Here is a 17,033-nt window from a genome sequence, read left to right as displayed (position 1 = left end):
GTTTGTAACTTAGTGTAACGAGTGCTGAATGATTGTAAACAGGTCACACTTGAAAATGAGTCATCTGAACTCTGTATCTGTAACTGTATAAATAAAGGTTAAATAAAAAAAATAAAAATCGAGTAAGGACATAATCATGCATGTATAATATGTTGCACATTTACAGTACATTGTCATTTCAGATTTGAAGCAATTTAATTCAGCTAACTAGTGTTAAATAACACACTTTACCTTCCCCCCGTTTGTGAATTTGTGGATTTGAGCCGTTAAAACCCCAGGAAGGATCAGACAAGCGGTCATGATGCCCAGACCGGGTAATATTTCATACCACATAGTTTCAGCGTGAATAAAGACACACACAAGTGCCCGGAAGTCCAGAAAATTAAGCTGTTTTTCTACCAAATTGCAAAATGTCGACTGTCCTCTTGGAGAACAGTTGACGGTCGTGTGTTTTACTTCCGAGAGCATCGTGTGTTCGAGCAGTTTATATCACAGCGCCATCGTGTGGTGATTAAACGCAACTGCTTTCCAGGTTCACTTCGGCCCAAAAAATACAACCGTTTTGTTGTTGACTGAAAAGCCACAATTCAACCATAACTACAGGCTGAAAAGTTCGCTGCAGGGGACAGAGATCAACATCGATTGATTTAGCTATCAACGATGAAAGAGGACAAGGAAAACACTCGTCCGCGGGAGAAGAAAGTGGAGCTAAAATGCGAAGATGGAGAAAAGATAGAGAAGCCGAAAGAGAGGAAAGATGCAATGACGAAGGTAGACGGGTAGCTCACGTTAATGCTAGCTAGCTAACGGGTAACCAAGTTGGTAGCTCACAGTAGTAGACAAGTATTTTTTGTCATTTGGGAATTTGTTTACAATGTTTGTGGCTTGCTATCCAATTAAACTAACCATGAAACCACCAGGGAATCTCTTAACAATAGTTTTTGGTATAACGTTAACGTTAGCTAGCTAGCTATCTCTGGACATATGGTGCGTTCGTTTGTGGTCGGAGGTGGCAAGTCGCAAGTGGCAAAATACCTACTTCCGACCTGTGTGCATTCGAGCTATATACCATTATATCACAGTTACCTAGTTATATCTATATACCATTATATCACAGTTACCTAGTTATATCTATATACCATTATATCACAGTTACCTAGTTATATCTATATACCATTATATCACAGTTACCTAGTTATATCTATATACCATTATATCACAGTTACCTAGTTATATCTATATACCATTATATCACAGTTACCTAGTTATATCTATATACCATTATATCACAGTTACCTAGTTATATCTATATACCATTATATCACAGTTACCTAGTTATATCTATATACCATTATATCACAGTTACCTAGTTATATCTATATACCATTATATCACAGTTACCTAGTTATATCTATATACCATTATATCACAGTTACCTGGTTATATCTATATACCATTATATCACAGTTACCTAGTTATATCACAGTTACCTAGTTATATCTATATACCATTATATCACAGTTACCTAGTTATATCTATATACCATTATATCACAGTTATCTAGTTATATCTAGTGCATTCGAGCAACTGGGGGCTGAGAAACATATCCGAATTTGCGACGAGGAAGTGTGAGTTCATGCGGTGTTTTATTTAATCATTCCTAGCAAGTCGCAATTTGCCACCTCCCAGTTATAAACGAATGCACCTTAATACATCCATGCTCTGGATCCGCATTAGCTTCCACGCTATGCTAGCTGGTTAGAGTGGCTTAGCCTATATAGAAGTTACACACTTCCTCCAACCCTTCCTCCAACCCTTATTAACGTGACATATTCACTGCTCCAACCAACATCTGCATGGCTACAACCTATCTTTCAAGTCATAGTCAGAGATAGTGAAGAACCTTTACTTGGATGAAATAAAAGTAAAAAAAAAAAAAAAAAAATAGTGTGTGTGCGTGTGTTAATATTAATACTCATATTATTCACTCATAATATTTTTCTCAGATTGTCATCCGTCGCTTGCCACCGAGTCTCACCAAAGAGGAATTGGAAGAGCAATTGCAGCCACTTCCAGAGGTGGACTACCTTGAATTTTTCTCCAATGACACAAGGTGACAAATACTCCTTTGCTAATCACTAACTCAGAATCAACCAAAAACAAAATGGTGTGCGATGTGTGTGTATATACAGTATGTGTACAGAGTGTTAATGTGTGTGCAATGTTTTATATATACACTGTGTATCGTCGTGACGTGTGCAGTGCGAGGCTATGTACAGTACTGTCACCGGTCATGTGCCAGCAGTGCAGAGGGGACAGAGTCAGAGAGGGACACAGGCCTTGTTGATGAGGCTGGTGGCAGTTGGGAAGAAGCGTCTTTTGTGGTGTGATCTGTCGTGTCTTGGTTAACTATCTTACACTTGTTCTCCTTCTGTATTGCAGCCTCTACCCCCACTTGTTTGCAAGAGCATACATCAACTTTAAGAATCAGGAAGATATTGTCCTCTTCAGAGATCGTTTTGATGGATATGTGTTCATAGACGGTAGAGGTATGTTTTTTTGTTTCTCAAAGTAGAGCTCATTGTATGTTACTAGTTACTCTGCTTTATCTATCCATCTGCCCGCCATGGTTCTTCTGCTTTATCTATCTATCTATCTATCTATATATCTATCTATCTATCTATCTATCTATCTATCTATCTATCTATCTATCTATCTATCTATCTATCTATCTATCTATCTAATCAGGGATATCTAATCAGTGATTAAATCCATAACCCATAATTCTCATGATTAAATCCATAACCCATGTTTCTCAACACCAGGGGCAGATAAATAGACTGAATTCTCACCTCCAGCTTACACCACAAACCGAAACAAACTGTATTTCTTTCATGCCACAGATAAAAACAAGTGCACCCCTAACTTAAGAAACTCTTACAACTCAGTTTCAATATTGTTGAACAACCAACTATTGATCTGACTGTAGATAAGATTCAGCGTTAAGATTTATTCCCGTTCAAAATGCACTTGCCATACCATAGTTGCTATTATACGCCTGTCACTCCCTCAGAACCTGAGATACAGGAATCGAACTGGGGAATGGGGAAATGTATTTCGCTCTGAGAGCCAACTAGATGGCGGTCAATAGATGGTTATTCTCCATGCTTATAACAACACTAATCAACTCCAAACTGAGTACAGCTGATCCAAACTACCTCACAGGCGTCACTGCACATCTTATGGTCCTGACAAATACACCTGCCGAATGTCAACTTCATACACCTCCCAGTTCTCGAGAGACAGACGCCTACAGGGCTGAAAATTAACACCTGCCACCGGCCAAATGCAGGTAAAATTTCCAATTGGCGACTAGATTTCGGAAGGCTATCTGAAAACAATATATACTTGGCCGGTAGATTTTTTCATCTACAGTCCCCTTGGCAGGTGACTCACCGTGAGCCAAAAAGTTAATTTTCACCCCTGGACGCCTACCTAATCTCTATGAGATTACTGTTGGTACAGTAGGCGTCTACCAAATTTTCTATGAGTAACACCACTCACCTCCAATATGACCATGGAGTAGGAACTGATTAAATAATCTTAATTGGATATTTATGAAAATATTTGACCTGGTTTTCTAATACTCTACATTGTTTTACTACAGGACAAGAATATCCAGCGGTTGTTGAATTTGCACCATTTCAAAAAATTGCCAAGAAAAGGAGTAAAAAAAGGGATGCTAAAAGTGGAACAATAGATGAAGGTGAGGATATTACGTTGTCTCATATTTAGGGGGGCAGTTTACAAAATGATTTAATCGTACATGTTCTGAAGTACAACGTACTGAAATATCTCATCTGTTCTTTTAGATCCTGAATACAAGAAGTTCTTGGAGTATTATAATGGAGATGATGAAAAGTTCACATCTACTCCTGAGACTCTACTAGAGGAAATAGAGGCCAAATCAAAGGAACAAGTTGGTGTGTAAATATAGGAGTTCTTTTTTTAAGTTAATGTTTGGGTTAAACAGATTCATAATCATCTGCACCTGCATTAAAATGTATTTGTGCGTTCAAGTAATTGTAACATTTGCTCCCTCTAGCAAAAAAAACTACTCCTCTACTAGACTTCCTGAAGAACAAACAGGTAGATTTTGTTGCCTCATGGAAATAGTTTGAGGTGAAGCTTCTATGACGTGCTTGCCAGTGTGTCTGTATGGAAACCAGATAACTAACTGGCACTGTATTTGTTTGGTCAGAGAATCAGGGAGGAGAAGAAAGAGGAGAGGAGAAGAAGAGAGCTCGAGCGCAAGCGCCTGCGGGATGAGGACCGTCGCAAATGGAGGGAGGAGGACCGGAGGAAACGTAAAGAGGCGGAAAAGATGAAGAAATGTGACAAATCTGTGGAGAAAGAGAAGGATCAGGCAAAAGAGGAACCTAAAATCAAGGTACAGGCAGCAGAGAAAAATACTTTCTGTTTGGCCTTACTTTTATACATCTTGACTATTACACATGTAGCGTACTATGATGGCACACATTTTACAAAGGATGTAGCACAGCATGTTGTAGTTGTTTTCCATGTCTGTCTAGCTCCTGAGAAAACCAGACAGAGGAGATGACTTTGATTCAGAAAAGACTAAAGAGAAGACAAAAAAGCCCGAGAAGGACAAGCCCATGAAGGATGACAGAAATCCTGGGGGTGTTGACTTGAAGAAACGCCAGAACATTGAAAACAGGGAGGACAGAGGACGCAAGTAAGTCATCTGCATTTCGCACTGACACGTTACATCTTTCACAACAAGACTAGTGACCTCATCATGTAATTGTGTGTGTGCTGTGAACAGGATCGATGAAGAGGGACGGAAAGACTTCCGCGAGCGGGATCTGGACAGAGACCGAGACAGAGAACGAGAGCGAGACAGAGAGAGGGAACGCCGGCAGAAAGAGAAGGATCGGATCAGACGACAGGACGAAGACCGGCGGAGGAGGAGAGAAAGGCATGACGGAGAGAACTCCTACAGGAAGAGAGAGGAAGACGCGAAGAAGGACAAAGAGCGAGTCTGGGAGAAGAGGAAGGGCGAGCACGCCGGAGAGTCCATTCATACCGACAGGCCTGAAAAGTCCTCCAAAGACAACAGAAGGGAGGAGAACGCTAAAAGGGACAGACTAAGGAACAAGGTGAAAACTAAGTTTGTCATTCCTGTTATTGATTTATCATTGATTTACCAGCTGGTTATCAGCTGTGTGAGTATCTTTCTTCAATCACTTTACATCCTTTTGCATCAGGATCGACCTGCCATTCAGCTGTACCAGCCAGGGGCTAGGAGCCGTAGGGGAGGCGGCGGAGGAGGAGGAGGAGGAGGCGGAGGAGGTGGAGGAGGAGGAGGCGGAGGAGGAGGAGGAGGAGAGACCCATGCTGCGGAACGAAAACCTGAACACGAGACCAAGAGAGCCCAAGAAAAGGGAGAAGAATGAAAAAACGACCACAGATAGGATGATCGGTCGGGTGAGGAGAGGTAGACAGGTGTCCTAGGGTCGGAGCACATGGGGCCAGAAAATTAGCTTGGAGAGCTACTCGAGCAGAACAACATCCAGCACTCCCGCTGTCAATCACAGGCAGGCCGGTGTCAGGGGTGCCTTTTAGTGCCTGAATGTGTCCCTCTTTAGTTTTGCTTATGAAGAAAGGCAAGGGGAAGCTTGCACCTCAAGAGTACGCATGCACAAGTTAAAGGAATATGCTCGTTTTTGACAACCTGGACCTTATTTACGACATATTATAAGAAGTTTGACTCACCCAGATCACTTTTTTGTTGTTCGGAGGCCTGTAGAAGAAATATAAAATCCAGCGCGAGCCAGTATATCCATGTAATGGCGGCGCACGGGGCATAGGGAATGCCGTTTCTCAAAATCCATTTTCGGCCGCTAAACGGTTGTTTTCATCAATCACATTGCATGAATCGACAGTTGATATTCCTCTACGCCAGCCATTGTTGTTTTGGTGCCAAATAAGGGATCTTGATCCTCTGTAACATGGTCTTTATAAGCCGCTCCCCCACTTGCAATGTGAGCCGCGAGTGTAGCCTACAGACGGAGAATAGCAAGTCTGCGCGCTGGCCTGTGCGCATGCGTGCTGGAGCAAGTGGGGGAGCGGCTTATAAAGACCATGTTACAGAGGATCAAGATCCCTTATTTGGCACCAAAACAAAAATGGCTGGCGTAGAGGAATATCAACTGTCGATTCATGCAATGTGATTGATGAAAACAACCGTTTAGCGGCCGAAAATGGATTTTGAGAAACGGCATTCCCTATGCCCCGTGCGCCGCCATTACATGGATATACTGGCTCGCGCTGGATTTTATATTTCTTCTACAGGCCTCCGAACAACAAAAAAGTGATCTGGGTGAGTCAAACTTCTTATAATATGTCGTAAATAAGGTCCAGGTTGTCAAAAACGAGCATATTCCTTTAAGCCAAAGCTTTCTAGGACCACGTGAACTCAAAGTGACCTTACCTCTGTATTGGTAAACAGCTGCAAAGTGTCGTGTACATTATTGAATTGGCTTTCCATTCCGATAGGTTGTTCACACTTTTCACATACTATGTGCTATTTTATCATCATGTTTCTGCTGTAGGAGACAATGGTTTGAAGTTTGAAGCTACCCTGTCAATTTAGGTTATTTTCCAATCCTTTGTGGCACCTTGTAGGGCTTTTTTTTTTAAAAAATCTGTGTTTCTCCAACAAGTAAAGATTAATTCAATGTTCTGTTTGTTCACCCATACAGTGATTCAGGAGAGATTTCTTTGACTATACTGAACTGTGAGCCATGCCTTGATTTGAGTCTGCATGCAACCTTCAGTGGATGACCTATCCTGTGGCCTTCTAACTTCTAATTTGAAATGCACCTCACCTCCATACCTAAACTATGCTGCACTAAAATTGATAGCAGTATGACAAGATATCGCTACCAATTGTATTAACATAGGCACTCTCATTTGAAATAAACATGGATGCTGTAGAAAGTTTATTTGTTTCGTTTCTTTTTCATGTCTGTAGCCTTTCAAAAAACTTTAGAGACACAAAAGGAGCAATAAAGATTGACTTATTACTAGTAGGTTTTATGTGTGATTTGTTTTGTCAAAGCATTACCGGGCAATACGCTACTGTGATCCTTAATACGACACGATGTTTGGGCGGTGTCTTTATATTGTCTTTATATTGTGCATTGGTTTGAAAATGGATTAAACCCATGGATGTATTAATAATAATTAAACCAGTGGATGTACATTTTGGTGCAACGACGCAGACGTCCACCTGTGTCGCTGTGAACAAACAACCGAAGAGTTTGCTGCGCTCTGATTGGATAGTCCTACACACATCTCTTCCGCTTCCCTTGATGTTTGGGCGGTGTCTTTATATTGTCTTTATATTGTGCATTGGTTTGAAAATGGATTAAACCCATGGATGTATTAATAATAATTAAACCAGTGGATGTACATTTTGGTGCAACGACGCAGACGTCCACCTGTGTCGCTGTGAACAAACAACCGAAGAGTTTGCTGCGCTCTGATTGGATAGTCCTACACACATCTCTTCCGCTTCCCTTCCTTCTCTCTCTTCTACCACCGCCATTGTGGTGACAGGACTGTGGACAGAATGGTAAGTTACAATCGTAAAACATCCTAGTCCCAATGCAGTGAATTACATCCGTCATTATATCGTATGATTAAACATAACTAACAATCACTGAATATACGCGTATTGTCTTGAAGTCAGCTTTATTTGCCCGTAGAAGATGCTTTTTAAAATCGGGCTAGAAACCGGTGTCCTCATAACTACTGGACTGCGAAAGCTTGGTAGAACTCTGTCGCTGTTCCTAGACCAGCCAATACAGGCTGATTTTATGTTAACTTCAGAAATGTTCAGTAATGGTGGTCGTTTGCATGGTTCAAACTATACCAGCTTGTTAGCTAACGTTAGCTACTACGCATGGGCAGAAGTGCATGCTGGATCATTGGTGCTCTTGCTTACTGTAACACGTTGTCCTTTATGAATTCATATTCCAGTCGTCCCACAAGACTTTCAGGATCAAACGCTTCCTCGCTAAGAAGCAGAAGCAGAACAGGCCAATCCCTCAGTGGATCAGAATGAAGACTGGCAATAAGATCAGGTATGTTTACTTGGATCCCCAGATGGGACAGTGCCCCAGTGTCCCGTCCACTGCTGACAGTATGCATTACAATATCTATATATTGTCTGTAAAGCAGGTCTGCAATTACAGTACTTCAGTGTTGTGGAAGTGTTGTCATTAATCCTGCTGAGAGTAACCTTCTGCTGTGGAGTATGTTGCACCTGGTCACACTGGTGGTGATGATGCTCTGTGGTAGAGACAGTAACTTTGCCTGTAAAGCTCATGTAAGTTGAGTCTGCTTTGTAGTTTGACTTCTATACCTGTATCAATTTCTAATTCAAATAAATTCCTTATAGGATGTGCGTCATCCCCAGTAATTGATTAGTAATGGGTGTGCGCTGTCTTGTGATTGAAGCATTAATTTTTTGTGAAGTTTTACTTTGATGTTGAAGGTGTGGAAATGTTCACATTCATGATGAGGCTTTGAGCCACCTTATCACTTTGTTTGAATCAGGTTGCAGTGTAAGTGATGGGATTCATCTAAGCTATTGCGTAGGAATAATGCTTAGGTCTGGGTTAGGGGTGAGACGGTATGGGTTTTTGCATTACGGTAAGGTATCTAGTTGTACGGTTTACGGTATTTCACGGTATACTGTATGGCATTTCACCTCCCCAACACACACAAAAAAAACAAGTATTTTACTTTGAAGGAAAACAGCTTTATTGCTGAGTTCTAGAGCCCTACAGTGCAACACATGATGGAAAATGCACACTATTGTAATTAAGTTTATTAATAGCAAGCTTATATTAAATTACAACATTAACTGTTGCAAGCAACTTGAAATGTGAAGTTTCAGCAGCGCATTATTGTGTAATACCGTAAACGTAATACCGTAAACACAGGGAATGTCACGGTTCTAATACCGTGGACATTTTATACCGCGGTTCACGTCTTATACCGTCTCATCCCTAGTCTGGGTTCCATGTAGATCCTTCTCATTGTGCTAGGGTTTGTAACGCTGTATCTCGAACTGGCATCAATGAGACGGGTTCTATGTTCCCTGCTTTCCAGGTACAACTCCAAGAGGAGACACTGGAGGAGGACCAAGCTGGGCTTGTAAGCGTGCGGGTCCTCAGCGCTCCAGTATCCTCTCCATCGTCCACCTGGAGGGCTCAGACCTGTGGAGGAAGCCATGCTATCTGGAACAGCAGTCTTTTGTACAGATACTCTGGTTATACTCGTGTTCGACCAATAAAAGATTTGTGATGAAACCAGAAATGTGGCAATCGCTTCTGTTTAATGTGCAGAGCAGCTCCCAAGTTGAAATGTCTTAGTCCTTTCAGCGGGAATTACTGATGGGGAATACTCTTATTGGTAGGTGTTGTGTAGCACACCTACAGTACATGCATTCTCTCAGATATCAAATGCATAGAGGATTGAGTGAATTTGGAACTGGGAAAAGCAACGTTTTTTTAGTTTTTAAGTGAAACAACTTTAATGGTGAGAATGCAAAGAGTGAAACGACTTTAATGGTGAGAATGTACATTTATTGTTACAATGGAATTCAACTTGGTGAAATTTGTGCCTGCTTTGGGTAAAAGGCTTCCAAATGTACATAGATGTATTTGTTATCTACACTATGAGTATGTACCCTGGGCAATAGTCAAATACTTCGGCGTACTGGCATTCAAGTCTTGCTCGCAAAGTATGAGAAGGGGGAAAACAACTTTTTTAATGACCCAAACCGCCAGCTGCCCGCTCTTCGCGTCCGATCAAACGAGTCCACCTCTGGCTTGGCCTCGTATACCGGCGCGGGGCACAGCGCGGCACTGTTGTTCATATTCAGCGCACCCACACTGAGATGCTCATCGTCCCAAGCGCCTAGAAGTTCCTTTATCTCCCTCGGGGCGTTTCCCTTCAGATATTGCCAGGCTCTCCTTCCGTTGTAGTCCATCGCGTCGACATTTGCACTGAACGCACCGACTAGGATTTTAATCACCATGTACTGACTATGCATAGCAGCTACGTGAAGGGGGGTGAAGCCCGCACTGCCTTTCAAGTTCACGTCCACTGGAATCCCCTCCTTCTCTGCGTGCTTCAACAACTTAATGAGGGTCTCATCCCGCCCTCTTTTGGCCAGCCAGTGGAGCACTGTATAGCCACTGACGAAATCTTTCTTGGTTAACAAATAAGGATCTTCTGAAATAAAGTCCATTATAGTTTCATAGTTCCCATCCACAGCAGACAGCATCCACGCGTGTTCCATGGGGTACAGAGCCCAATCCGTGCAGTCTGGAGTGTCGTGCTCACTCTCCCTTGAGGGGACGCTGGAAGACAGTACATTACTTAGTCCACTATGGGAAGGATTGTTCATCAGGAGGTCCTTCAAATATCGTTTGCGCCTGGCCGGCGTGAGAGAACCTCTCTCTGGAGCATCTGACAGTCTCGGAGATGTGTTTCCAGTGTCGCCCGCGTCTTGTCTGAGCAGCCTGGACCTGCGTGTGGGCAGTGATGCCCGCACCCCATTTCTTGACCAGCGCTCCACAAAGTTCGCCGCCCCAGAAGCCGTGCCCGTCCCGTGGGTGTCTTCTCCATTATTACAGGCTGGTTCAGAGCCGTGGGTGTCTTCTCCATTCTTACAAGCTGGTTCAGAGCCAGACTGGCCACTGTCCTCTCCATTATTCCAGGCTGGTTCAGAGCCAGACAGACACCCGTCCTCTCCATTATTCCAGGCTGGTTCAGAGCCAGACTGGCCCCCGTCCTGCTGAGGCAGCCCGGCGCCCCCGCACCGCGCAGGCTCATAATGAGCAGCACAGTTATCTCCTGGCTCACTGGTGGTATCATACATTTTTCTTGAGTTTCAACTTTTATTTTTTATCGTTTCCTCCACTTAGACAACTCCCCTGGACATCAATGGGATGTCAATGGGATGTTATAAACAAGGAAATGCTTATCTTCCCTCACCCCTGCAGTATTGAGATCATTCTGTAGCCCATTTCTGTAAAAGGAACAAAATATAACATGATCCCTTTCCCTTGTAAAAACAGTAGGCTGTTTATCCCATCAGTTACTAGAGTAAATTACAATATTGGTCAGTGACACAATTCACTTTTCCCTACACACGTTGGAAGAACGCAATAGCGACAGTGCTCAAACAGTGGTTAGCATTTGTCCGCCCTCACCTACCGTCCAGGTAGGCTACGTGTGCCAAGGTGCGCACGTAGCAGTCGGCTTGCACCTGATGAAACCAAAAACCACAAGTTGCTTGTCAATTTATAATATCCTCAGTAACCTAGTTTACACAACGGCTTTCCAAGACATCAGATCAACACCAAACGTCCATCTCCATTTTCCGTAACAAACTGAAGTTCCTCTAGACTCATTTTCACTTCCTATTCTCACCCTGTCTCCTCCCCAGTGCTTCAACTTGGGTAACTGATACAAAGTTCAAGTCTAATCACTGAGTAAACAGAAAATTAACATGTGACTCTACTGGTCCTTCACACTCATGCCTATAACCTAATCCACCTCGATTTAACGTCTCGGTCACAAGAGAAACAACTTCTTGGTCCAAGTGAACTGCAACTTTGTTTTGAATATTAACATTCCATGAAAATCGTGGTGACTCATTAAATGTTTGGTCTGCAAATTGCTGTCAAACTTCCAAGTGTCTAATATAATCCAGTCCATCCAATAAAACAGATAATCCAGTCATTCGGGGGAAAAACCTTTAATAAAGAAACTCAACTTTACATAAAAACAGTACTAATTGCAAATTGCTGTCAAACTTCCAAGTGTCTAATATAATCCAGTCCATCCAATATAACAATCGTCTTTGGGGGGAAAACCTTTTAATAAAGTAAAACTCAACTTTATATAAAAACAGCATTAATTACACACATCCAAGGCAGTAGCCTACTAGTAGTCATTGTCAAATTCTGGAGGCAATTCGACCGTCAACTCATTGATAGTTTTAAGGAAGGAGTCCAATTCTGAAGCACAACCGTTTGCTGAGGGGGGAAAGATAGAAACAAAATGTGAAATCAGTTTTGTTTGTCATCTTTACATCACTTGTTGATTTCAGGATGTGTAAATCAGATGATTTAATGAAGTTTTCGGTTTCCTTACTACTGTAACAATTTCCCCCTTGGGATCAAAAAAGTATCTAATCTTTACAACAGTGTCTTGTCCCTCTCATGGCCCATTCCACATTTTAGAATCCTAACACACAGGAGACAATTCCATAGGAGTGACAAATACCTGAACGTTGTGGGTTCTTCACTGGAGACAGTAGTGGGTACATCTCGATCATTTTGAAATCCTCCTCCTCAGGTAGACAGGGTGTTGGTGGGAAGCATGCCAACCTTGGCAGAGCAAGGTGACTCAGACGAACCACATCCTCAGGGACAACATAGTTCTCAAACTCTAGAACCATATTAACAAGAAATAAATGTTAGCAAGTAGTTATCAGAGACCTGAATAAAGAATGAAAAACTGACATAAAAAGTAGTTATTACCTAGTGGGTCATAAGGTATAAACCTCTCAATATCCGGGTATTCGTCCACTTTGTTCTGGAGAGCAGTTTTACTTTTTGTTTCCTGCTGAAGATGACACACGAGTATCAGTCTGTACAAAACCTACACTTATGATTGTCATGAGCATGGTTCAAACTTAGCCCTCTGGTTTAGAATTGCATTCCTTATCCCATTACTACATAATTCTGCAGTCTTCTATCAGAGTGCACAGACGGGTTGGTTTGGGACTAGGTCTATGATACACAGCTTCTTACCTGTGTCTCTGGCAGTTTCTTCTCATGCCCACTAATTGATGGAGTCAAGTTGATCTTGTTGATAGCCCCCAAAGCCTTACGATTTGACAGCATTGGGGTATGTAACTTCTTGCCAGTCATGGGGGTCTTCAACATTTCTGCATGCATGCATGAACAGGTTAGTAAGAACACTGCATTTAAACCATTAACCCAGCTATGGGAGAGCATATGCAGTATTGCATCTAGCCAATTACCTGGAGCAGACTGCAGCCGCCCTCTCATCTTCAACGCAGGAGCATGGAGACTTGCGTTCTCTCTCTCAGCAAATATTATAGAAGCCATTACGTTTGTCCTGCCAAAAATAGAAACATTAGGTGCAAACATTAACGTTATCTTGACACAATTACACTGTTAAGCCAATTCCAGTCACTGTTGGAGACGAGCTAGAAACCAAAAAAGCGAATCCCCCTTGGAGAAATTGTTAACTCACGTTAGCTATGCTAGCTAGTCTCTGCTAGCATACAAACAGATGATCACCTACTAGTTCCCTCTGGCCAGTAGCATTCCTCTCCCTTTCTCCTAACATATAGCTCAACTTCACGGTCTCTGAAGGCCATTATTATTAGCTAGCGAAGTTAAGTAAGAAGCCTTTGATTCGTAACTTACCGTCTTATTCTCTCTGTTGTGTTTTGGTTTGAACGCCGCGGCCCTTTTTAAACTGGATCCCCTCAGGTGATTGGTCGAGTGGGCAAAGTGGGCGTGGCAATGTAGCCTACGTCACCTCATCACATGCTGAAGGGACAACATGGCACTAAACCCTTCGGCGAATCATTTAATAGCAATGACAAATTATGAACAAATTCACAATTTGCTAGTTTGTTTTTGGGGTGAATAGGCTTTTATATTTCAAAGAGTATCTTCAATCTTCACGACAGCAATGCAAAGGCCAAGGTAACAATTGGTTTACTCGTTTTAAAGTTGATGTGTATGACGTTTTGTTTTGTGTGATTCTTGTTTTGTATTGTCTTGTGTCTGTATTTGTGATATCCCAGCAAACACACAACGTCAGGGCAGTGGCGTAGCCAGGAATTATTGTGTGGGTGGGCCTGGAGAAATGTAGGTGGGCCAGGGGGAGACTCATTAAGCGTGGGGTCTGAGCTGAAACTTCATTCATTATTTTATTTATTTTTTAATGCACTAATTAATCATAAGCATAAGCTAGCAGTGAAAACAAAAACATCGGCACGGCGGCCTCAGAATGTGTTTAAAACTGACATCCACATGACTGGCTCGGCGGCCACAGAATAGCCTACACAGTCTCGGCGGCCTCAGGTTTATCCTTGACATCCACATGACTGGAACGGCGGCCAGAGCACTTGTAATCTAAAGGCATGATCGAGCAGACAACAGCTGTGTGTCAAATCCAAATAACACCCAAATAAAAAGTAAAAAATATAAACACTTATATTATATTGACGCACCAAATAGCTAGGCTTCATTACAATTACAAATTAGTGAAATGTGAATTAGCCTACCTTTTTGATGATCACAGCAGGAGACGACGGGGCTTGGTATTGAACACTGAGATGATCTCGTCATGCTGCAAAGACTCTGCCAGTTCCCTTTCAAATGACAGGAGCGATAAACTATTCAGACGGCCAGTCACCGTCGATGCTCTGTTGTCTGTCTTGATTCGATTGACTGTAGAAAATAGTCTATCCACAGAGCAACTGGTCATCGGTAGATATAAGTGCCCTCAGCAGACAATTCATATTTGGAAATATGTCACTTGGGCAGGTGTCGACAACTTCCATGAGTGATGGAAAGAGCCTGCCATCTTTCTCCTTTCTCTTTAGCTGCTGTACAAAAACAGTGTGTTCTGCAGCCTCCACTGTTATTCCAAAGTGGGCACTGGGTGACTGTATTGCTGCCAACTCGCCAAATGTCTCGGAACTGGGCATGCAGGCCGCTGCGGCTTTCATCAGCCCATATGAGTCTGCTTGGAAACGAGTGTCTAGCTCCATTATCTGCCTGTCCAAGATGTCATTATATAATCTTCTCAAATCAGAGTTGTCCCTCACAGCGGTAGCTTTGCCCATTGTCGATTCCACATGAGAGTCACCCAACCTGGCTGGCATCTTCCTCTTTCGGGAGGCAGTGACGTCCCAGTTCATAATGTCATATTTCAACAGCAAATCATCCGTCAGTTTCATTACTTTGTCCAAGTCATTTTTGGAATTATCCCTGCATGCAGTGAAGCTCTCCTTAAGTCCCTCGATTAGATGTATGCAATCTGTTATAGATAAAGTGGCGGATTGCAGGCCCTTGGTGGCGAAGTCACTCATTTCAAACAACAGATTAAATGTTACAAGAAGAAATACAAATTTCTTGTTCTGGATTTGTTGTAAGAGAGAGTCAGCCTCGATTTTCGTCTGACCAGTGCTCTCACTACATTCGGCAAGCGTTTCTAATATTGCATCAAAAAGACTCAAAACCTTATTGACTGAACCAGACCTGGAACTCCACCGCGTATCGAACACAGACAGCCACCAGTTCTCTGGAGAGGTCTTTACATTCATCTGCAAGAATAGCATAATATGTATCCGGCTGATCATGTAATTCACCTTTTATTTTCCGGATGAGTAGCCTACTGGCTGAGAAGGAGCGCGGGAGCAGTCAGGAAAGTCAAAATCGCTGTGACGCGCTGATTGGCTGTGGGTGGGCCAGACGTGCATGTGGGTGGGCCCAGGCCCACCCGGGCCCACCCACAGCTACGCGACTGCGTCAGGGAGACGTTCAGATCATGTCTTAATAACGTCCGTCGGTCCTGAACCCCGTGTGTTCGTCTGCTGGACCCCTCAATATTCAAACGTCTGGCTTGGACCCCTCTAAGACGTCTGTGGACGTGCAAAACGGGTTCAATATCTGAACGTAAAAAAAACATTCATTCTGGCTCCTAATTGGATGTCTTTGGACGTCCGAAAAAGTCAAAAAAGACATCTAAAAGACGTCTTTTAGACGTGTCTTTGCTCAGTGGGTAACCACTCACACAGCAAAGCGACCAGTCTGACTCATGGAGGTAGGCTATGGTCTGACCGGTCTGACTAGATAGCAGCCCCGCAGCAAATATGTAAATAGTTTGTAGATCTACATTCATTAGGCCACTGCATATCTATAAAGAAAAATAAAAGAAAAAAAGCAAAAGTTATAGTTATATGGCAACAAAAATACGTTTGTAAATACGTAAATAATTGATTTGTAAACTACCTGGCCAGACTTTTCTATTCATTTTGCCTTTTTCAGAATTGGATATTATGCTAATTACAGTAGTTGACTAGGCCTACGTCATCCAGGTACTTCTAGCCATAGATATACTTCTAGCTACTTTTGGGAGTGCTATCAACAGCTACTTCCCTTAGAGAGAAGTTGGCAACACTGACCCCCTGCGCCACTTCCGCACAACCTCTGATTGTTCCACATACCTCAACGCCACACACACTACACACACTGTAGATAACACCGCTCATCCACCACACTACCCTCTAAACACACACTGTAGGCCACACACACTCACCCATACTCACCACACTACATTCTGTAGGCCTATATAGTAAGCTACGTATATTGCATTTGTGCCTCCCCCTTTTTTAACAGTATATCTTAAAGGTATAATATGTAATATGTGGATTAAAATATAAAAAAATAATACATCCATAGGGCTTTGCGAAGGCTGCAGAGTAAAAGTATTGCTTGTCCATAAAAAATTATATTTTGTCTGAAATTATTACATTATGAAATTTTGATGGCCCGACAATGACACTGTTGATATCATACCAGCCAATAGTATTACAGAGTTGGTACTGCGCACTGGGTTGCCAGGTACTGTTCTAGCTTCACCACTGTGAGATTAGCAGTAGCCAGCAAACGTACTTCCATGAATTAGCAGCATTATAGATGTTGGTTAGCATCAAGTGTGTGTGCGACTATAAAACGGCAGCTTTTCCGTCCACTTCCGCTCACTCTTTTCAGCTAAACGTTTGGTAAAATGGTCGAGTTTTGTCGTGCTGCTTCTCCGCCTGAACCCCGGCGAACCGTCAATATGAATCTCAAAAGCTCAGTGACCGAAGAAGG

At 42.6% G+C, this 17,033-nt stretch overlaps 4 protein-coding genes across 4 annotated transcripts; 2 read left to right on the top strand and 2 right to left on the bottom strand.

The window, feature by feature from the left end:
* Window positions 1-592: 592 nt before the first annotated feature.
* On the top strand, window positions 593-5,477 carry upf3b (UPF3B regulator of nonsense mediated mRNA decay; the record flags this gene model as incomplete). Its single annotated transcript, XM_084459586.1, has 10 exons — window positions 593-771; window positions 2,007-2,113; window positions 2,443-2,549; window positions 3,668-3,766; window positions 3,873-3,983; window positions 4,106-4,149; window positions 4,262-4,450; window positions 4,593-4,756; window positions 4,847-5,180; window positions 5,289-5,477. Exons 1-10 carry the CDS (start codon window positions 661-663, stop codon window positions 5,475-5,477), a joined length of 1,455 nt encoding a protein of 484 aa, XP_084315712.1. The 5' UTR covers window positions 593-660.
* A 2,133-nt stretch (window positions 5,478-7,610) lies between these two features.
* On the top strand, window positions 7,611-9,411 carry rpl39 (ribosomal protein L39). The gene is made up of 3 exons (XM_084459437.1): window positions 7,611-7,660; window positions 8,068-8,171; window positions 9,205-9,411. Exons 1-3 carry the CDS (start codon window positions 7,658-7,660, stop codon window positions 9,251-9,253), a joined length of 156 nt encoding a protein of 51 aa, XP_084315563.1. The 5' UTR covers window positions 7,611-7,657; the 3' UTR covers window positions 9,254-9,411.
* A 330-nt stretch (window positions 9,412-9,741) lies between these two features.
* Window positions 9,742-11,522, bottom strand: sowahd (sosondowah ankyrin repeat domain family d). Its single transcript, XM_084459492.1, has 2 exons — window positions 11,320-11,522; window positions 9,742-11,131 (listed from the first exon to the last, which is right to left on the bottom strand). The coding sequence occupies exon 2, from the start codon at window positions 10,979-10,981 to the stop codon at window positions 9,821-9,823; it is 1,161 nt and encodes a 386-aa protein (XP_084315618.1). The 5' UTR covers window positions 10,982-11,131; window positions 11,320-11,522; the 3' UTR covers window positions 9,742-9,820.
* A 494-nt stretch (window positions 11,523-12,016) lies between these two features.
* On the bottom strand, window positions 12,017-13,244 carry pttg1 (PTTG1 regulator of sister chromatid separation, securin; the record flags this gene model as incomplete). The annotated part of the gene is made up of 5 exons (XM_084459641.1): window positions 12,017-12,143; window positions 12,394-12,558; window positions 12,651-12,735; window positions 12,924-13,060; window positions 13,157-13,244. The coding sequence occupies 5 exons, from the start codon at window positions 13,242-13,244 to the stop codon at window positions 12,052-12,054; spliced, it is 567 nt and encodes a 188-aa protein (XP_084315767.1). The 3' UTR covers window positions 12,017-12,051.
* Window positions 13,245-17,033: the final 3,789 nt, after the last annotated feature.

This window comes from Borostomias antarcticus (genome assembly GCF_949987555.1).
Source record: "Borostomias antarcticus genome assembly, chromosome: 28".
Taxonomy (NCBI): Eukaryota; Metazoa; Chordata; class Actinopteri; order Stomiiformes; family Stomiidae; genus Borostomias; species Borostomias antarcticus.
This window is presented reverse-complemented; position numbering and strand designations above follow the sequence as displayed.

Bases quoted from the DNA above. Each gene is read 5' to 3' on its own strand.
- rpl39 (XM_084459437.1), top strand. The intron at 8,172-9,204 runs GTATGTTTACTT...CCTGCTTTCCAG, and splicing joins AAGACTGGCAATAAGATCAG to GTACAACTCCAAGAGGAGAC.
- sowahd (XM_084459492.1), bottom strand. From the start codon at position 10,981: ATGTATGATACCACCAGTGAGCCAGGAGATAACTGTGCTGCTCATTAT.